The 22,925-nt window shown below is 50.1% G+C and overlaps 1 protein-coding gene across 1 annotated transcript in view; it reads right to left on the bottom strand.

The window, feature by feature from the left end:
• Positions 1–22,925, bottom strand: part of TBC1D22A (TBC1 domain family member 22A) — a 316,922-nt gene that overhangs the window by 92,930 nt on the left and 201,067 nt on the right. The window contains exon 10 of the mRNA XM_029205055.1: positions 20,486–20,561. Coding sequence (XP_029060888.1) covers positions 20,486–20,561 — 76 coding nt within the window. The remainder of the gene's footprint in view (positions 1–20,485; positions 20,562–22,925) is intronic.

Genomic DNA, 22,925 nt, shown 5'->3' with positions numbered 1-22,925 from the left:
GGCAGGGCGTCAACCAGAGACTGGAGCGGTCACACGCACACGTGGACACACGCTTGCACATGCAGGGGCACACTCGGGGCCCTCAGGAGCCCGGGCTGAGGGGTGACAAGCATGGGCTCCGGAGTCAACAGACACTTCATCAGAGTGGACGGAGGGACACTGCATCTGTGTGACTTGAGCAGAACGCTCCTGGCGGCCTCAGTCCCCGTGTGTCAGGTCAGGTCCCGTCAGCCCCGACCTCACCAGCCGTGGGGACGGGTGACGTACCGAGTGCCTGCTGCGGGCAGAGCATCATGGGCTGAGTGCCCAGCGCACCAGCACTCCCAGCGCTGCGGGGTGAGGGGCTGTTCCCAGGCAACGCCCGGCGGACACCACTGCCGCCCCCTGTCCGGGACCCCAGCCCAGACCGGGGAGGCTTGAGAGGCCGTTAGAGGGGCTTCTGACACCTGCGCGCACCTCTCCTCCTTCCCGGTCCCCCGCACAGCGACAGAAGGCCACAGAAAGGCAGAGAGGTAGGCGTGAGAAACAGAGACAGATGGACAAGCAGGCTCCCCCGATGGCCCGGCCAGCTTCAGCCTGCGCCCAGGCCACGCGGAGCCAACAGGCGAGCCCACAAGCCTGGGCCCTGGAGAGAGGCGGGGAGGGGGATGCTGGGACAGAGTGGGGGGCTTCGAGAAGCAGCTGGACAGCCTGTGCCTGCACCCCGGCCCTCCCCATCCTGCCCACCCCCCCAGGACACAGGAGGGATACCACCACAAACGTGACACCAGGGGTCTCAGTGCGGGGGGACCCGGGCCCGGCAGAGCACGGAGGACTGCACTGTCCCTTGCGCAGTGATGGGGGTGTGACTGCAGGGCGGAGCTGGGTGCTCGGACGGGCCAGGGAAAGCAGCCTGAGGGTGGGCCCGCCAGGGACCACTGCCTGAGGTACGGGGGGCCCAGAGGGCCCATCTCAGGTCCCCCTTCACAGAAACAGCACGTGTCTCCTCTGCCTTCTTGAAAGGGCTTATTACTGTGGAAAGGAGTCTGACCCCCGTGCAATAAACTGTCCTCCTTCCACCAAGCCCCGCGTGGAAAAGCCCTGCTGCCGGGGCGGCCTCCCGGCCTGATTTCAGAGGGACGTTGGTTCTTTACAGTAAGGGAGATAAAGCCACCCACACTCTCTCCAGCAACTTGTAACCATGAACAAAAATGGCTTCGGGGAATCATTTCAAAACCAGACTTGATGGCCTACATTCAAAACCAAGACAACTTTTTCTTCTTAAGGTCAAGGAGAATCGCTTTATTTGGAAGTCTCTACTTACAATTTAATTAACTCGTCTCAGTTTGGCAATAAACCTGGAACATCAACCTCGGGTGGAGGGTCACAAAGATATATCATCATTAAGGAGAAAAGCAGCGAATTCGCTGCTCGGGAGGCCTCGCGTGCTGGCCTTTTCTTACCCACTGGGCGGTCATCACCACTCCCCAAGTAAAAAGGCCCCCACTCGAGCAGCCGAGGGTAAACCAGCAACCCCACGTGGCCTTCCGCGCCGGCCCCTCCGGGCGCTTCCAGGCAGAAGGGCCGGCCAAGTCACAGGTGCAGCATCTCTCACACAAGTTCCAACCCACCTCCTCGTCCCGTGAGGGGCCGGCCCCGCCCCAGCCCACCTTCACCCGCTTCCTGGGGCCGTAAAGTGGGCTGGGTGGTGGTGGCCCGGCCATCTCGAGGGCCCCGCCTGTGAACGGGGAGTCTTTTACGATCCAGTGCTAAGTGCAGGCCTGGAAGGAAGAACTCCCGGAGCACCTGCTAACCTTCTGTCTGCTCGTACAGGACAGAACATCCTCCATGGTCAAAGCCAACGACGCCTCAGCCCCAGGTCTTAAAAAGCCCACTCTGTCCTGGGGGGCATCTCAGTGCAGTCCCACCTGCCAGCCTCCAGCCCCAAGACCCTCCCGGGACCCTGCCAGCCCAGACATGGGAGGAGAGTTGTCCCTTGATCTTAAGAAAAGAGATCCCTCTCCACCTGCTCGGGGGGAGCACCTGAAAACAAGCTTAAGTTGGGAGGAAAACACAAAGGGCTGGGAGACAGGGAGGCCTAGAAAGGATGGAGTAGGGAACCAGAGAGGGTCAAGCAGGGTCCCCAGTGACAGGGCCCAGCCCAACTCTCCCCACACACCACTCAGGCTCTGGAGGTGGCCACAGGCCTGACCCCAGGTCCTAGTACGACGGTGGGGAGGCCTCTGGGACTGGGCTCCTGCAGCAGGGCAGGGACGGAGGGCGGAAGTCGGGGCCGTCCAGTATGGCTACAGGGGTGCTGAGCCCTGGGACCCCTGAGCCACTGACCCTGCACGTCGGGCCGGTACAGCCCCTCCCGCACAGTGGAGCCGAATCCTTCCGAGCTCTCTGGCAGGCATCGCCCCCTCCCCCGATGACGTGACGCCCCTGGGGGTGGTGGGAAATGTCTGTGAAGATGGTCACTTGGGATCAAGGCTCTTGCACAGAGAAAGCACTGTCTCTAGAGCAGCACACAGGTCAGTTAGCGGGAGAAGCCCGCAAGCCCGAGAGGCCCTCGGGTCCCAGTGAGGAAGGCCCAGCTCGCCCAGCGGCGGGGTTGGCGGGGGAGGGTGGGAGTGGGGACTCACTTCGAGGTCGGACAGTTCTCAGACGGCCACAAGAGGGTGGGCTCTCAGCGACTCAGCCAGGAATCGCTCGTAGGTCCTGCATATGCAGCATTTTTCTGTCCCTTTTACAAATGACGTAGGCGCAGCCGGGGCTACACTGGCACATATTACAAGCTTTCCCAGGCATCCGACCGCCCATCCTACGGACTGAAGGGCAGGAGGAGGGGGACCTGAGAGTCTCAGGCAAAACAAAAGCCTCCAAGGAAACCCATGTGGTGCAACAAACATCTAGAGGCTAGAATAACCAACACGGAAACGGCTTTAACACCCACCCAACCCTGCACTTTGTACACAGGGAGCTTCATCTTCAAACTCTACGGAAGCAACTCGAAGCCACGGACGCTGAGGGCGCCCCCCTGTGCAGGAAGCACAGCAAACACCTGACTGTTAACCCACCAACGGGCACGGAGCACACCCTGCACACGCGGGGCACCGTGCTGGGTGCTGGGACGTGGGGGGTGGAGATGCGGGCACCGGCTCAAAGCCAAGGGGAAAGGAGCGCCGCTCGTTATTCAAAGAAGACAACCTCGATTTTCTGGCCTCCTCCCTCCTCACAGAGCGGCACAGCGGGTGGGGCAGCAGAAGGCGCGAGATGCTGCCAGGAGTCCCCAGAGGGGCGGAGCATGGGGGAGTCTGGTGGTAGGCATGGCCACGGTGCTGCCACAGGCTGCTGCTCCCCAAGGAAATCTGGGGCGCAGGCGGGGACGAGCATGACTCAGAGCCCCAGGATACCACCGGGTCCCCCGCACGGTTGGGAGACAGCTCAGTGGGCTCTCCCATGTTCAGTACCAACGCAGGATGGGCAGAGCTGGAGGCCACATGGAGATCATCCGGCCTGAGGGGAAACTGAAGCCAGAGAAGGGGCAGGGCTCTCAAAATGGGGATGGTCACGCACCACTTCACAGGGGCGCTGTGAAAAGCCAGCACAGCGATGCAGAGAAAGAGCTGAGAGCAGTGCCTTGTATGCTGTAGGCACCTAATGGATGCCGGCTGCCATCGTTATCATCATTATTATTATTAGCGGCAGGCAGCAGCCAAGTTCAGAGTCAGTGATGGAGGCTGAACTAGAACCCAGGGGTTCATTCATAATACGTTATTTTTTAGATTACAGGAAACTTCCTCTCCTCCTTTGATTTTTTTGGCCTGAGTCATAGATCCCTCTTCCCCAAAATGCAACCAAATAGCCGTGTGGGTTTTCAGTTGAAGGCACATTAAATCAACCGGACACGCCCTGGGAGAGTGAGAACCCATGGGCCACCTGCTGTCCGAAGGTCTCAGGCAGGCACAGCATGGAGCCACTGGAATAAGGACGCTGGCCGTGGGGGAAAAGCCCTGGCCCGAGACAGGGAGAAGGGCTGGTGAGGGACACACAGAGGTCGCCGCGCCCACGTGACTTCCCGTGCCTGACAGCACTGCCGTCACGCGTGTGCTCTGCCTGTCACCAGGGCCCCGCGCCTCCAAGGAAACATCGCCATCCTTCCCGGCTCCCATCAGTCACTCCGGCGCCTAATGAAGACGCAAGCGGGGGAGGGGAGCTTGTTATTTCTCACTGTCACGCACTGAATATTCCACGGGCCAGGGCCGCTCTGCTGATTTACCCTCTGCTCTCCGACGGCTTACATTGTAGCGGTAATAAAAATATTTTCACTTGGATGGTAATAAAGCTGAATCTAGTTTACTAGCTGTAACTGAATTCTATCTTGAAAGAATAAGTCAATTTTAACCTTACAATGTAGTCGAGACAGCTTTCAGAGAAATTTCATTAAAATCGCATTTAACCTAAATTTAAAAACACAGGGAAGGGAAAATGTACACGCAGATTAAGCCTTTAACACACCGAGATAAAACTACTCTCCAGGAGTGCATTTGGGCATTTTTTTCCCGAAGGGTGAGAGTGTAAATTTTAATAATAACGACAGCCGGCACTCCCCTTGGCCCCCCTGGGTTGGGTCAGTATCGGCCACGCTAACGGGCATCCGGGGGTGGACAGAGGCGCCTGCCCAGGGAGCAGAGGCCCCAGACTAACCCCACCAAAGGAGTGCTAACCCACCCACCGCTACCCGCCTGCTACGCAGTTGATAAAAATGATGGTGAGATAATACAGGTACAAAGTTGGCTGGGCTCATGACGGGCCAGGCACCGTCCTAAGCACCTTACCTGCGCCGACTCTTCACACTCTCGGGAAAACCACGGCCACCACGGGGCCATCACTCGGCACTCACACCCACCGCTGGGGCGACAGAACCAGAATCTGAACGCACGCCGGCCTCCGGAGTCTTGCCCTGTGCTGAGTGGTGGTTCAGGATAAGCCAGAAACGTTCAAGAATGGTTTCCAAGGAGCCCAAAGCAGGGCCACCTTCTTTCCTCGGCTCCTTAACCTGCCTCCCGTGTCTGCTCATGCATCAGCAGCCCCTGTCACCAGGGGACCGGAGCTCTGGCGTCTAATTTCCTTCTAACCCCCTAGTGGGAGGCCAACCTGTCCCTCAGGTTCCCACCAGCTTACATGCCCCCAGCTTGTCACTGCTCTTTAGCACCCAGGACGACTCCCTCCCCAAGGCAAGGGTTTCCACTGCCTCACAGGAAGGACGGGAAACACAGGAGCACGGGGCCGGGGGGCGGGCAGGCTGCCGTCTACATACAGGCCTGCAGACCGCACACCTGCCCCCACCCCACCCAGTGCACAATGGACACCCTACGGAGTGATGGACACACGCTCCGGGCCCCCAGCAGCCCTGTCACAGCGGACTGGCCGTGGAGTATTTGGTGGTGGCCCAAAACCATGAAGGACACACAGAGGAAAACTACAGGGCCCCAGGGGCTTGGTGCCACCATAGGCCAGGGTGACAGTGACATCTTCCTGGGACAGTCAACGGCACCTCCCGGGCTACGGCCTAAAGAAGGGCGTCCTGTAGACCCTCCACGGCAGCAGGCCCACCGGGTGGGCAAGCACGGGGCCACTGAGCCTCCCCAGGCTGCATCAGCGTGTCCTGCTCCTGTGGCCCGTCTCCTCCTCCGCCGTGGGCTCCCTGAAGGCCAAAGTTGCATCTGTCACTTACCTCACCTGCCCCCCCTCCCTCCACCCATCAAACCCCGCCCCAGCCTGGAGCACTGCCCTGTTCTGCCAGGCACAGCAAATGAGAAAGGCCCTAACTGCCTGGGGGGGTGGCCGAGGCGGTGGGCGGCAGCGTTCCAGGCAAAGGAAACAACATGAACAGGGATCCCAGCACGGCTGAGGTCACATGTCATGCTTAAGGAAGAATAAACAGCCCCAGGCTTCAGCATGGCCTAAAGCCAGCTGGAGGATGAAGGGGTGTGGGATCAAACTGCGAAGGGCCTTGGAGGCCACTGCACCGCGAGTCCCGAGGTCCAGCTTCCATTACATCAGCAGCAGCGTGGACGGTGGACCAGAGAGGTGGAAGGTGCTGATCTCGTTAGGAGGCGGAAGGCAGGGGCTGGCCTCCTACAAACCCATCTGCACTCATGGACGGGAATCAACCAGGTGAGTGTCCTGGGAGGCACAGGCAGCCCAGCGCGGCTGTGCGCGAGGACTTGAGTGACACAAAACACATCTCCGAAGGTCATCACCCACGGTCAGTGCAGAAAAAGCCAACCATCCCCAGGGCGACTGTGACTATATTCACCAGACGGTTGAGGGGCCCTAAGCCAGCCTTTCAGAAAATAATGATTAATAAGTCAGAAACGGATCCAACCAAATGAAAAGGAGTAGCTTCACTTAAAAAAATCACTTGGTGACCAGCCTCATCACAATGTCTGCACTGAGGAAAGTCAAATGAGCTCAGCTGGTATACAGGTCAATCCAAGCCTTTGGCATAAACAAGAAGCCCTCCCGGGAGACAGGCTGCCCCTCCGTGCACATGTCGGGGGGCCGGAATGTGTAACGAGGTCAGTCTGCCCCTCGGCAGAATGGGAAAGTAGCGAACCTCAAGCGCTGCAGCCATGCCCAGAAAATGAACCACATCTAAAGTGGGCATGTATGCGTGCAGAGGGGCGTGTGCACATTGGTGCGTGCGCGTGTTGGTGTGTACGTGTGTGTCGGTGTGAGTGTGCGTGCATGTATGTGTGTACTGGTGTGGGGGAGTGTGTATACTGGTGCGTGTGTGTGCATATACGTGTAAAGGTGTGTATGTGTGTGTGCACATGTGTATACTTTAATTTCAAATGACCCATCATGTGTGAGCCATATTTTCATTGCCACCTGTAATAACCTCTAGGAGAAGAGGGCAGCCTCAAGCTTAGGACTAAGCTTACATTCCAACTTGACGCAACTTTGAACTCTCCCTTTGTGGAGTCGCCAGATAAAATACAGGAGGCTCAGTGAACTCTGGATTTCAGTATGTACCCAATACTGCATCCAACGAACAAAAAATGGTTCATTATTGATCTGAAATTCAAATTTAACTGAGTGTTCCATATTTTTATTTGCTAAATCTGACACTGCTAAGATTAGGTAGGAAGGATTTGTCCCCATTTTTCCTACAGGAAAGGGAAAGCAGAGCTCGGATAAGCCTGAGAAGGCGCATTTCTGTGGGTGGTTCTGGCCTCCCCAAGCAGCCCTAGGACAGTTTAGAGTGTGGAGAGAACTCCCTCTGGGCTATGCTCACTGGACACCCGGTCCAGACTGGCTGACTAATGACCAGGTCTCTCCACCTCCCCCTGGTGGCCCCACCGGGGCCTCAGCTTTATGGTCCCTCCACAGCTAAGGGCAGAGCCCAGCAGACCTTGGCCTGCAAAGGAGTCACGGGCCTTTAGGGGGTGGGCGTGCCTGTCTCCTCCCACTTCCCCTCCGCTGGTTCTGCCCCACCAGGAACTATCCCCCGAAGTCCCTTTCTGTGCCTGTTTCCTTCCCCACGGGAAAACGCACTGCTCTGTGAAGCATTCTTTAAGCTCTGATTTTAAGTGTTCTGAAAAACCAAGCATAGACATCACCAGATTTACATGTCTGCTGAGGCTATCTTCAAATGCTCCTTTTTAAAACTGAAATAGGGGAGGCGGAGTCAAGATGGCGGTGTGGGAAGACACGGAGTTAGCGTCTCCCCACAACTAGGGCACCTGCCGGCCGCTGGTGGGGGACTCTGGCACCCAAGGAGATGGGAGGAACCCACGAGTGAACCAGTAGGACATAGGGGGACTGAGGGGGGAGGAGAAGCAGCGGCCAGGAAGATCAGGAGAGGCAGGTGGGAGGAGCCATCCAGGAGGAGCAGAGGGCGGTCACCGGGCCCACTCGGGCTGGGGAGCCTGCTGAGCTCCCAGACCGGTAACCCCCCTCCAAAGCCCCATCCAGGCCACGTGGGTCCTGGGGGCATAGGAGGGAGGCCGGGGAGATCAGGAGAGGCAGGGGGGAGGGGCCATCCAGGAGGAGCGGGAGGGTAGTGGAGGGTGATTGCCCCGCCCACTCAAGCCCAGGAAGCCTGCTGGGCTCCCAGGTGAGGTCCCTGCCCCATGAGACCACGGGTGGGGGGCACGCCTGGACCCCTTCTGTTCCTTGAGCCTAAGCCCCCCCCCCACACACAGAGTCCCTTTTCCAGCCCTGTGGGTCCTGAGCACTGGCCCCGTCCACCGCCCAAACCTCGCCCTTGCTTAGGCCCCGCTCTCCGCAGCCAAGGCCTTCCCCCCCCACCCCCACCCCCCACAACTTTTTCTTCTTTTCCCTTCTCCTCTTTTTTACTATCGTGGTACTGATGTACCTTCCAGTTATTGATTCATCTATATTTTTACTTTTATATTCTTCCTAACATATCTGTTAGTTTCCTAGTCTAATTTTATTTTCTATTTTGTTCTTTTTTGACACCCCAGGCGGCTTGCAGGATCTGGGTTCACGAGCCCGGGGTTGGGCCGAAGCTCCTGTGGTGAGAGCTCCGAGTCCGAACCACTGGACTAACAGAGAACCTCAGACCCCAGGGAATATTCATCGGAGTGAGGTCTCACGGAGTTCCTCATCTCAGCACCAAGACCCAGCTCTGCCCAACAGCCTACAAAGCCCAGTGTTGGAAGCCTCAGGCCAAACAACCAGTAAGACAGGAACACAGTCCCACGCATATAAAAATAAATAAATAAAACGGCAAAAAGATGTGTCACAGATGAAGGAGCAAGGTGAAAACCTGCAAGACCAAATAAACGAGGAGGAACTAGGCAATCTACCTGAAAAAGAATTCAGAGTAATGATAGTAAAGATGATCCAGAATCTCAGAACTAGAGTGGAGGCACGGATTGAGAAAATACAAGAAATGTTTAACAAAGACCTAGAAGAACTAAAGAACAAACAAACAGAGATGAACAACACAATAACTGAAATGAAAAATATACTAGAATGAATCAATAACAGAGTAACTGAGGCAGAAGAACGAACAGGTGAGCTGGAAGACAAGATGGTGGCAATAACTGCCGAGGAGCAGAATAAAGAAAAAAGAATTAAAAGAACTGAAGACAATCTCAGAGACCTCTGGGACAACACTAAACGTACCAACATTCGAATTATACGGGTCCCAGAAGAAGAAGAGAAAGGGAAAGGGTCTGAGAACATATTTGAAGAGATTATAGTTGAAAACTTCCCTAACATGGGAAAGGAAATAGTCACCCAAGTCCAGGAAGCACAGAGTCCCATACAGGATGAACCTTAGGAAAAACACACCAAGACACATATTAATCAAACTAACAAAAGTTAAATTCAAAGAAAAATATTAAAAGCAGCAAGAGAAACACAAAAAATAACATTCAAAGGAATGCCCATAAGGTTATCAGCTGATTTCTCAGCAGAAACTCTGCAGGCCAGAAGGGAGTGGCAGGATATACTTAAAGTGATGAGAGAGAAAAACCTACAACCAAGATTACTCTACCCAGCAAGGATCTCATTCAGATTCGATGGAGAAGTCAAAAGCTTTTCAGACAAGCGAAAGCTTAGAGAATTCAGCACCGCCAAACCAGCTTTACAACAAATGTTAAAGAAACTTCTCTAAGCGGGAAACACAAGAGAAGAAAAAGACCCACAAAACAAACCCAAAACAATTAAGAAAATGGTAATAGGAACATACATATCGATAATAACCTTGAATGTAAATAGATTAAATGCCCCAACCGAAAGACACAGACTGGCTGAATGGATACAAAAACAAGACCCATATATACGCTGTATAAAGGAGACCCACTTCAGACCTAGGGGCACATACAGACTGAAAGTGAAGGGATGGAAAAAGATATTCCATGCAAATATAAATCAGAAGAAAGCTGGAGTAGCAATACTCGTATCAGATAAAATAGATTTTAAAATAAAGACTGTTATAAGAGATAAGGAGGGACACTACATAATGCTCAAAGGATCAATCCAAGAAGAAGATATAACAATTATAAATGTTTATGCACCCAACATAGGAGCACCTCAATACATAAGGCAAATACTAACAACCATGAAAGGAGAAATAGACAGTAACACAATAATAGTAGGGGACTTTAACACTCCACTTACAACAATGGACAGATCATCCAAACAGAAAATAAATAAGGAAACACAAGCTTTAAATGACACAATAGACCAGATAGATCTAATTGATATTTACAGAACATCCCACCCCAAAGTGGCAGAATACACTTTCTTCTAAAGTGCACATGGAACATTCTCCAGGGGAGATCACACTTGGGTCACAAATCAAGCCTCGGAAAATTTAAGAAAATTGAAAGTCATATCAAGCATCTTTTCTGACCACAACACTATGAGATTGGAAATCAATTACAAGAAAAAACTGTAAAAAACACGAATACATGGAGGCTAAACAGTGCGCTACTAAATAACCAAGAGATCACTGGAGAAATCAAAGATGAAGTAAAAAAGTACACAGAAACAACTGACAATGAAAACACGACGATCCAAAACATGTGGGACGCAGCAAAAGCAGTTCTAAGAGGGAAGTTTATAGCAATACAATCTCACCTCAAGAAACAAGAAAAATCTCAACTAAACAATCTAACCCTACACTTAAAACAACTAGAAAAAGAAGAAGAAAACCCAAAGTCAGTAGAAGGAAAGAAATCATAAAGATCAGAGCAGAAATAAATGAAATAGAAACAAAGAAAACAATAGCAAAGATCAATAAAACTAAAAGTTGGTTCTTTGAGAAGATAAACAAAATTGATAAACCCTTAGCCAGACTCATCAAGAAAAAAAGTGAGAGGATGCAAATCAATAAAATTACAAATGAAAAAGGAGAAATCACAACAGACACCGCAGAAATACAAAGGATTATAAGAGACTACTACAAACAACTCTATGCCAATAAAATGGAAAACCACAAAGAAATGGACAAATTCTTGGAAAGGTACAACTTTCCAAGACTGAACCAGAAAGAATTAGAAAATATAAACAGACCCATCACAAGTAATGAAATTGAAACCATAATTAAAAATCTTCCAACAAACAAAAGTCCAGGACCAGATGGCTTCACAGGCGAATTCTATCAAGCACTTAGAGAAGAGCTAACACCCATCCTTCTCAAACTCTTCCCAAAAATTGCAGAGGAAGGAACACTCCCAAACTCATTCTACGAGGCCACCATCACCCTGATACCAAAACCAGAAAAAGGTATCACAAAAAAAGAAAATTATAGACCAATATCACTGATGAACATAGATGCAAAAAACCTGAACAAAATACTAGCAAACAGAATCCAACAGCACCTTAAAAGGATCATACACCATGATCAAGTGGGATTTATCCCAGGGATGCAAGGATTCTTCGATATATGCAAATCAATCAATGTGATACACCACATTAACAAATTAAGGAATAAAAACCATATGATCATCTCAATAGATGCAGAAAATGCTTTTGACAAAATTCAACATTCATTTATGATAAAACTCTCCAGAAAACGGGCACAGAGGGAACCTACCTCAACATAAGAAAGGCCATATATGACAAACCCACAGCAAGCATCATACTCAATGGTGAAAAACTGAAAGCATTTCCTCTAAGATCAGGAACAAGACAAGGTTTGTCCACTCTCGTCACTATTATTCAACATAGTTTTGGAAGCCCTAGCCACAGCAATCAGAGAAGAAAAAGAAATAAAAGGAATACAAATTGGAAAAGAAGAAGTAAAACTGTCACTGTTTGCCAATGACATGAAACTATACATAGAAAATCCTGAAGATGCCACCAGAAAACTATTAGAACTAATCAATGAATTTGGTAAGGTGGCAGGATACAAACTTAATACACAGAAACCTCTGGCATTCCTGTACGCCAACAAAAATGAGAGAGAGAAATTAAGGCAACACTCCCATTTACCACTGCAACAAAAAGAATAAAATACTTAGGAATAAACCTGCCTAAGGAGGAGAAAGACTTGTACTCAGAAAACTATAAAACACTGATGAAAGAAGTCAAAGATGACACAAACAGATGGAGAAATAGACCATACTCTTGGATTGGAAGAATCAATATTGTGAAAATGACTATACTACCCAAAGCAATCTACAGGTTCAATGCAATCCCCATCAAACTACCAATGGCATTCTTCACAGAATTAGAACAAAAAATTTTACAATTCGTGTGGAAACACAAAAGACCCCGAATAGCCAAAGCAATCTTGAGGAAGAAAAACGGAGCTGAAGGAATCAGGCTCCCTGACTTCAAACTATACCACAAAGCTACAGTAATCAAGACAGTATGGTACTGGCACAAAAACAGAAATATAGATTAATGGTACAGGATAGAATGCCCAGAGATAAACCCAGGCACATATGGGCACCTAATTTACAACAAAGGAAGCAAGAACATACAATGGAGAAAAGACAGCCTCTTCAATAAGCGGTGCTGGGAAATCTAGACAGCTACATGTAAAAGAATGAAATTAGAACACTACCTAACACCATACACAAAAATAAACTCCAAATGGATTAAAGACTTAAATGTAAGACTAAACACTATAAAACTCTTAGAGGAAAACATAGGAAAAACGCCCTTTGACATAAACCACAGCAAGATCTTTTTTGACCACCCTCCTAGAGTAATGGAAATAAAAACAAAAATAAACAAATGGGACTTAATTAAACTTAAAAGCTTTTGCACAGCAAAGGAAACCATAAACGAGACGAAAAGACAACCCTCAGAATGGGAGAAAATATTTGCAAATGAAACAACAAAGGGCTAATCTCCAAAATATACAAACAGCTCATGGAGCGCAATATCAAAAAAAAAAAAAAATCCAGTTAAAAAATGGGTGGAAGACCTAAATAGACATTTCACCAAGGAAGACATACAGATGGCCAAGAGGCACATGACAAGATGCTCAACATCACTAATTATTAGAGAAATGAAAATCAAAACTACAATGAGGTATCACCTCACACCAGTCAGAATGGCCATTATCAAAAAATCTAGAAACAATAAATGCTGGGAAGGGTGTGGTGAAAAGGGAACCCTCCTGCACTGTTGGTGGGAATGTAAATTGATACAGCCACTATGGAAAACAGTATGGAGGTTCCTTGAAAAATGAAAAATAGAACTACCATATGACACAGCAAGCCCACTACTGGGCATATACCCTGAGAAAACCATCATTCAAAAAGAGTCATGTACCACAGTGTTCATTGCAGTACTATTTACAGTAGCCAGGACATGGAAGCAACCTAAGTGTCTATCGACAGATGAATGGATAAAGAAGATGTGGCACATATATACAATGGAATATTACTCAGCCACAAAAAGAAACGAAATTGAGGTATTTGTAGTGAGGTGGATGGACCTAGAGTCTGTCATACAGAGTGCAGTTAAGTCAGAAAGAGAAAAATAAATACCATATGCTAACACATATATATGGAATCTAAAAAAAAAAAACAATTGGTACTTATGAACCTAGTTGCAGGGCAGGAATAAAGAGGTAGACATAGAAAATGGACTTGAGAATATGGGCTGGGAGGGCAAAGCTGGGGCAAAGTGAGAGTAGCACTGACATATATACACTACCGAACGTAAAACAGTTGGCTGGTGGGAAGCAGCCGCATAGCACAGGGAGATCAGCTTGGTGCTTTGCAATGACCTAGAGGGGTGGGATAGGGAGGCTGGGAGGGAGGCTCAAGAGGGAGGGGATATGGGGACATGTGTATGCACACGGCTGATTCGCTTTGTTGTGTATCATCAACTAACACAGCACTGTGAAGCAATTACACTCCAATAAAGATCTATTAAGAAAAAAACTGAAGTAGGTTCTCACGGTGTTTTCAATCAAAGGATAGCAATTCCATTTACATTATCTTATTTCACAAAAGATGCATGCGCATAGAATCCAAGGTGAGCCTGCCCCACAGGGGGCCCAGCGCCCGGATTCAGTCACGGGGGCTCTGACTGCAGCCTCTCGAAGAGCCCAAGGGCTGAAGTTGGGGGCAACTAGGGATCGTGCAACCTCAAAGATTGACATCAGATATAACAGACATAAGGACAATAAAGGTACAAGGTGTGTACTCGGATACATGGCAAAAATGTGAAATTTCACTTTCAAATATTTGTAAACATTCCAGGTGTAATCTGGAGTGAAAAATCTCCTCCAGTGCTTTGTATGTTGAAATTCTATCAGCCCATGGTGTGTTAATGTATATTTATTATTGAAGCAGTAAACTACTCAATAACTGGTGTGAACTGTTAATCTTATGTACAAAAATTGTTTCATAAGTAGGGAACAGACTGATGTTAACAGAAATGCTGACAGCACCCGCTCTTACCTCTGAACTTCTCTCTATGCCTCACCCATTACTCTGTCTCCAGTCTCGGGGCCAGGCTCGCTCGGCCCAGGCAGAAGGGCCCTTTCCTTTCCTCCTGACTTTTGTTGCAGCACGTGACTCGGTTTGGCCAATGAAATGCAGCCGAGCACCGGGGACCACTTTCTTTCGGAAGCACAAAGAGCCTGTGAACAATCCCCAAAGATTATCCCTGCATCACAGGAACTGGGCCAGCAAACTCCTGAAGGCGGCTGCTCCATCAGCCTGAGTCCCCAGGTGAGGACAGCACAGACCAGAGCCCTGGGCAAAGCCACAAAGGATGTGCCATGTGGGTGAGAAGCAAACGTGTGTTGCTTGAGCTGCTGAGGTTTACAGGCTGTCTGTTGGGGCTTAGGGTTAGGGTTAGGGTTAGGGTTAGGTCTGTTTGGCCAGCAACAGTGGTACCTGGCTTCCGCCCAACGGGGACTTTTACCCTCATCACTCAAAGTTTGGCCCACATGCGCCTTCGATGCACTCCTGGTGCCAGGCCGTGTGCTCGGACACTGCACGAGAGGGTTCAGATCTAACCCACCCCGAAGCAGCAGCGGACACAGCATGTGCACTCAGGCAAGGAGTGGTGGCAGCCCACAGAGGAGAGGGAACTGGTGCTGATGGGAGAGGGAAGGGAAAGGGGGGAGGCAGCAGCAACACAGAGGGAGTCAGGGGCACCGCAGGAGGCTGGCCCCTGCCCAGGACAGGGATATGGGAAACAGGTCACAGCACCCAGTGCAAAACCCATCCACGGATGTCAGCATCCTGCTGCACACGGCAGGCAGACCTGGCGCCCAGGGCGCACGCGCACCCCTCTGCTCAAGGGTCCCCTCCAGAGTCTGCAGGCACAGGGAACAAGCACCGCAGCCCCCACACGCCCACCACTGCTCCAGCGTGTGTGAGCAGAACCTGAGGACGTGGTGAAGACCCTAGTGTTTGCGGGCTGCAGCCAATAAGACCAACCAACCAGTCCTTGTCTATTGGAGGCCCTGAGGCTTGGACACAAACGACCACACGATGGTGGGTGGTCTCACGGAAGCACTGACGCTGCCTGGCGTTTCTCTGAACGAGAGCTCTGTGCACAGCCTTTCCCAGAAAAAGTCTGGGCATCGTGCAAGGTGGCCCCAGAAGAACAGAGGACTGGGAACCACATCTAACACCGAGGGCTCAAGCTATTTCTCCCCAAGAGAGAAGAAGAAACTACATTTGATAAGAGATTAAGAAATCAATGTTTTTTTTAAAAAAAAAGGTCTGAGGCTGATTTTTGGACGAATGAGAGCTACATGAATACTGACTCCAGGCCACCCCCTTCCTCAAGGCCACACACTGGCCTTTGTCAGATAAGCTCTGTCTCACCCGGTTATCAAGAGCTGCTGCCCCTGGTCTCCCAGACTCAATCCTTCCATTTGCCCACCCGCAGCCAGACTGCCCCAAAGAAACACCAAATGTCCCTCAGCTGGGCTACGAGGTGGCCTGCTGGAGGCTGACCGGCCTATGGCAGTAACACATTTGCACAAGAAGCGGCTTGCTCTGCTCCAGGGCCAAAAAAAAGCACAGTTTGACAGAAACAAGAAATCCCTAGGCAAGCCCTTGCCCCAAAAATGTGACCTAAGCATTCACCTTGTAGAGGCAGGTAACTGTTAGAAATGGGTTCTGCTAAGGTCGTAGCAGACGCTCATCCAGACCTCCCAAAGCCTTTCCAATTTCCCAAGAGCCAGTGCTTTGATCTCCCAGACCTCAGACCCAGTCTCGGTATTTTCCCATTCTCGGTGGGATTTCATCTTCCTGTGGTGATTTCATCTGGCTCTACTCCTAAGCTGCCCATATACCCACGCCTTTTCCCAGTGACCACCTGACTCTCCCAAGGCTGGATGGGGTGCTGACCTGCCGTCTCCAAGGGCTCTGCGGTTCACAGTAATTGTGGTCTCCTGCTTATGCTGCAAGGGTAGGTGTGTGCACTTCGTCTACTTTCCTTCTTGATTACACACTTCTTGGAGGCAGTGAGAAACAATGCAGATTTAGGTGGCCTCTTGGACTTTCAAATTCATTCTTGAAGGGTATTTCTGCTGGATGTCGACACTACGGTGACAGTTATCGTTCTTCCTGCATATTGAACATATCTTCTTGTGCTTTTGTTGAGAAGACAGTTCTCAGACAGCCATTCTTAGAAAATAATCTCTTACTCTCGCTGCCTTAAGAATTAGTCTTCAATTGAATTTTACTATGATGCGTTTACATACAGTTTCCTCTTTATTCTCCTGAAGATTCAATGGGCTCTTCAATCTGTGAATTGGTTTATTTCAGTACTTCTGGAAAACAATGCATCATTATCTCTTCAGATTCTTACTCACTCTCCCTCGTCTCCTTCTATGACTCCAAATAAGTACATATGCAGCTCTCTAACCATACCTTCTATATCTCTTACTTTCTATATTTTGCATATTCTTACCTCTCCATGTTTTGTTTTGGCTATTTTCTTCCAACCCATCTTCCAGTTCACTACCTTTCTCTATAGCTATGTCTAATTTGTTAAATCTGCCCACTGACTTTTTAATTTGGTTATTGTATTTTTCAAATCTTTTATGTAAAATCATATAGTTTCCCACTACCATGGCAAACATTCTCAAGATTCTCTTTTTTATATTTCTTCATACATAGTAAGGAGAATAGTTTCATGGTCTATGCGTAAGATTACAGAAACTTAACATCTTGTGGGCCTGTTTCCATTATCTGTTGTTTCTGTTTGTTCTCACTTAAGAAGTCTTGAATGTGTGTGTATTTTTGACTATGTGTAGATCATTTTAGGTGGGGGAAAAAAAAAAAAGCAGAAACAATTTGAGGAACAACTTTCTGGTAACTTCCTCCAGAAAAGATTTTTTTTTGCTTCTCCCAAGCACTCTACTCCAGTAGAGAAGTGCCGTAATCAAGGTTCAAACAACCCTGGTCCTCTCAGGTGATGTAAACCTGGCCTGCAAGACTGCACAAGGGCAGTTTCACTTCAGTTCCACCCTGACAGTTGGTCTTCTGGGTCTCAGAAAGTACCTGGGCATTTTCTGCACTCCTATCCTCAGGTAGGCTATGGTTTGATCCTTTCCCTCCATGAAGCTGTCAAAACTACAAACCACGTTGGGATTCTTTCTTCTGGATTAGCAAGAACCCTCGGAACAACAGTGGCCTTCAGGGCTGGGCTCATCTCTCTGGTTCCAGCATTCTTCCAGAATCTGGCCAGGAAGTCCTTGTCTCCTTATTAGCAGTTCAATGCTTTTACGAAATTTGTTTTCTTTTTACCTTCTTTGTTTTCTTTTTTTCTCTCTTTCATTCTTCCTCACCACCCCCCATTTGTTTGTTTGTTTGCTGGCTTTAAAAAACAATCTTATCCATTTTTTAGGTCTCTTCAGTGAGAAATCTGGTTGGAATTACCTAGCCCACCACCACTGGCAGTGGAAGGTCCTCCTACTCTCACCTTTGACATTGCCAGTTCAGTGGCTCAAGGCTCCATCTCTCATTGTGTGGGAAGTTCTGAAAGCTCTGCCCCAAAGACTACAGACTCCCCTGGGGCTTCTCACTAGCCAGCTTACCTCTCTCGAGACAATTACCACCCACCGGGTGGTCTCTCAGGCTGCTGCCCATCACCTTCCTGCTCGGCCTCCATTACAGACACGACCCTCTGTCTTCAGTCACGTCACCTTCCTGTCTAGGGAACAGACTTTTTCTAAAGATGTGGGGGTAACAGAGAGTAGGGTACCGTACTACTCAAAATAGAAAACTACTTTAGAGTACTTTTCAGAAATCCTTTAGCCAGCTGTCACAGCTAGAAAATAAGACAGTGACTTTGACCCTCTCCTAATCTTCCCCGCTGCCCCCCTCCCCTCGCTGCCCCCCTCCTGTACCCCTGGGCCTCTGCCCTCCTCTCCCTCTCCACTCTCTTCTGACTTACAGCACTACTACTGGAACTCCACAATTCCTCTCACTTTTCCTTGTGTAGCAATTTAGCTCTTTTCTAAACTATTCCCATCTGGGTCAAGCCCATAAAACCTCAGCTTTCTTAATAACAGGTCCATGAAATTGTGTTCCTTCACCAAATTGCCAAAAAGTTCTGAAATCAATGCTGTCCTTGCCCTGAAATGCAAAAATGGGGCAGTTGTTTTTTTTTTTTTAAAGCAATATTTTCCTCCTAGTGTATCCTGCCGTCCCTGCACAGTCCCAAGACCACACATTCTTTCTCCAGGAGGACAGTGAGAGAAGGGGGCCTATAGGACACTTCTCCCCGGGGCTGCTGAGGGGTAACAGCCCAAACTCTGTCAATTCTGCTACTTCCTGCTTGAAAAGCCTGGGAATTCTTCTGAGGCCATCACAGAAGTTCTTCCGGGTTTCACTGGAAGAATAGTTACAAACAGAGTACAAAGTCTAACCGATTACCAAAAAGAGCCTCCTATGTTGTGAAGAAGTGATCATTTAAACAAAACGACCACAGGATGAAAATGCCCTCCTCGGAAGCTGCAGGAAAATAAAAATGGGATTCACTGAAAAGCCCAGATCCGGCTGGGCTTCCTCTGGTTGCTGCTGCCGCTCTTTGAAACCATCATCCAGCAAACCCGAGATATGCTGCTTCTAAACCACAGCTCCGGAGAAAATCAACTCAACTATTTCCCAGACTGCAGCCCTGGAACAAATAAGCACCAACCGCAACTTTCCAAGCTCCACAAAGATACAAAATCTGCCTTCTAAGAGACACAGGATGAAAAGAAGAACTGCTAAGGAAGTATAATTCACAGCTCCTGCCAATTGTATTTCAAAGAACAAAATGAGGCCGGGGGAAAGGTGTGAAACTGCTAGCAGGGAAAAAACCCAAGAGCGTCCAGCAAAGATCTCCCCATGAAGTTAAGAATAAAGGTACATAAATGCAGTTACATAAGCCAAAAACAGTACTTTGAACACATAGCTGCAAAGCAGCTAAATACACTGAATCAAAGTATTAGTGGAAGAACTGTGTAGAACTTCATAATATGGAAATTAGGCAATAAGCATTAGATGCAACTGAAAATCAGATTCAATCAAGGAGCAGAATGGAGTTGATAATCGGTACGACTCCATTTCACAACGTCATTCAATCATTTCCCAAACCAAGTGCCTTTCTTGGGAAGACGATTGCCGATATACTTCCTACTGCTGAAGGTACAGCAAGGGGAAGAGACACCAGGATAGGCCCGTCCTTGGAAGGCAGCCCTGGAACATGGGCAGCGAGTCTACGTTTTAAGCAAAGTGTGATTTCTCTGCAGGTTCAGTGAAGTCATCCACCAAGCTCAGACCGGGCTCCTGATGACACAGCCTGTGTCTTCTCTGCGCATCACCACTGACCAGCCAGCTGGTGTCACAAATCCATGCCCGGTTCTGCTCGGTATCCCTCTGTTAATGCTCTGTTCATTAATTTAACAAACTATCCGGAGAGTATGCTTGGAATGGGCAGCATTCTCTCTCAACTTTAATTAAACTCTGCTATTGCAATATGACAGCACATCATAGGGGGAATTATTTTAAGGATGAGGGCAGAAAGTATTTCAAAGCCCCCCACTTAAACATGAAAGCATAATCTAAAATGGCCAAGCACATACTATAATTTTTCTATAATATTAAAGATGTTATTTTCAGACTCAGTAATTAATTGGATTCCGTGGAGAAATTACACCAGCATCCTTGATAGCAAAATGATGTGCAGAGGCAGGAACAGTGTGCCAGAGGACGGCCATAAACAACCCAGCTGTCACCCAGATTATGACAATCACCAGGCTTAATAAGGAGTAAGAGCTGCTTGCTTCTAGGATGCACTCATTACTTCCTGCAAAGTGACGGCACTGAATTCTGATTATATAGCCTTCGTAAAAGGAATGGCAGCGGCACCTGCTCCAGCGGCGGGTGGCCTCAGAAGGATGCGGGGAAGGCGCAAGCCAGGGGCCACGGGCTGGACGAGGACGGCATCCTGTCAGCTGATGGCCGGCGAGTCCTGAGCCTTCCACCACCTTCTCCCCCGCCCCACAGGGAAAGGGGAGCCCAGGAAGCTCGCTTACCATCGATCCGGCTTACGAGTTCTTCCAAGATTTTCACTTTCATTTGAATCCCAGGTTGAGCAAAGGTGTAGTTGTCCTACGGGAAAGATAACAACGAATATCATATGCATGGAAAATAAAACCCGCTTTCCAAAGGGGAAAAAGGCAGCGGGAACCAAGGTGAACAGTTTCACAACATAACAGATTCACAAAGTGATCAACGCACACGGCATTAGGCTGCGTTACACCACCAGCGTGCAGCACGAACCAGAAGGTGAGTCCGACACCCCCTGATGTCAGAGGGGAACACACCGACCTCAGGAATATTTAACGGGGCACATCTACGTAAATACAGATTTTACATTTAAAGTGAACAAACAGCTCACTGAGGGCCCGAGTCCCGGAAGTTGCTCTGGCTGGCACAGGGGCAAAAAGCACTCAGAGCTGCAGGGGAGCCGATGCGTAACAGCGACCTGGCAGTACCAGCGTCACGCCGGCCATCCCAGGGTCAAGGACATGGTCACTGTGTGAGTGCAGAGTGAACGTGGGACCTCAGTCTCAGCGAACTCAGTGAAGAAGTTCATAAACTAAGACAGGAAAACCAGTGTGGACATTGGGCGGGGGGAGGGGGGCCTCCAGTCAGGCAGACCTGGAATGAGAGCCCAGCTCTATCACTTAGATGCTGTGTGACCTTGGCGAGTAACACCACCCGTCTGGGCTGCAGTTTCATTATCTATACAGTGAGAATGACAGTGCGGACTTGTAGGACTGCTCTGAGGCTTCAGGAAGCACTGTGAGTGGCAGGCCCGTGAGGGCTCAGGGACAGCAGGCCGGGTGCCCCACTGCCATCACCTGAGAACACAAATCAGCTGGAGGAGAAGGTGGCGCCCACCGTGTCCCACCCCAGGGCATCCCCACAGAGCTGCCCTCAGGAGCCTCTGCCGGCGCTCAGGGACCATTTGCAGAATGAGGGTTTCAACTGGACTCCTGCAGTGATGGACTTACACTGCATGATATGGAAGGCAGGGTAATGACCCCCCAGAGGTGTCCAGGGCACATTCCTGGAGCCAGGCAAGGGGGACAAAGGTTGCTAATCGAGGGACTGAACCAGGGACAGCATCCTGGATGGCCCAAGTGGGCCCAGTGTGACCCGGGGCCCTTGAAGGTGGAGGAGGAGACAGGAGAGGTAGCGTCAGAGCTGCAAGGATGCTTGACTCGCCACCGCGGACGTGGAAGGCAGGCAAAGGCGCCACCACCCAAGCAACACAGGCTCGAAAGAGACCAAGGAGCGAATTATTCCCTGAAGCCCCAGAAGGGACGCAGCCCTGCCCACGCCTTGATCTACACCTTGATCCAGCACCCCAGGTGCATGGCAGCCTTCCAAACTCCAGGACAATGAGGTAATAAATGTGTGTTTCAAGCCACGACGCGCTGCACCTGCGGGTCCTTGAACTAGAGTGAGCGCATGGGGCCTCGGGCCCTGGCGGTTCAGGGGGGCTCCTGCTGGGCCGGTGTTGGGAGAGGACAGCTTGTCCTCAGGGAGGCACGGGGGAGGCCCCAGGACGTGGGAACAGCACTCCCGGTGCCACCCGCCCCAGGACCTGCGAGGGGGGCTCCAACGACACAGCATGGGGGAGAAGAGGACCTTCACACCAGCAGCAGCATCTAAGGCTGAGCAGTCAGACGTGGAGGGCTCTGATTCCAGCACAGTCGGCACTCTGGGTTTAACACACGTGTGCACACACACACACACACACACCCCTCCTAACTAGAGCAGGAGTGGCAGCCACGATGACACAGAACTTAAAATGCCTACAAGGCAACAAGGATCTTTTTCCCGCAGAAACAGAAAATGAGTAAATTCAGACCTAACTTCTTGCTGAGGTTTCTCCCAAGTCGATTTCAAGTGACAGCCTCTGAATCCAACTGTCACATCCCCGCGAGGGCAAAACCGAGGACAGCTCCGTGCGGTGCCCCAACTCAGAGCAACCCTGAGGTCCCACATGCGCCCTGCTCTGCACAGGGGGACGGTGCTCCTGGGGCAGCTGCCACAGGGGCCTGGCATGATGTGCCCTCTAGACACGGTGACAAGCTTGTGCGTTCTGCCACGCCTTGAAATCTTGTGAAGCGAGGGCTTTCACAGACTGGTGCTCAATGGACAGGACCTCTGGGCCCTGAAAGGCCTGTGTGTGTCCTGGTGAGACACCGGGCGCCCCTCCGGCCGAGACGGGGCAACAGCACAAGGTAAGCACGAGCCGTGAGCTTTCACGGACTTAGACATTAATGGGCAACGGAAATTCTGGTTTTGGACTTGAACTTACAAGGGTTGGCCTTAAGACACTTTCTCTCTGAGACTGGGTAACATAAGGAAATTTATACTCGAATGCGGGGCAGGCTCTGTAGCTGGAGGCTTACACACTGGCACTTCACCTCATGGTGCAATTTCTGATGAGACAGGTGG

Source organism: Monodon monoceros, unplaced genomic scaffold (genome assembly GCF_005190385.1).
Source record: "Monodon monoceros isolate NGI ecotype Baffin Bay Population unplaced genomic scaffold, NGI_Narwhal_1 Super_Scaffold_6, whole genome shotgun sequence".
Taxonomy (NCBI): domain Eukaryota; kingdom Metazoa; phylum Chordata; class Mammalia; order Artiodactyla; family Monodontidae; genus Monodon; species Monodon monoceros.
Note: the sequence above shows the minus strand (reverse complement) of the source record. Positions and strands in the feature narration are given on the sequence as shown.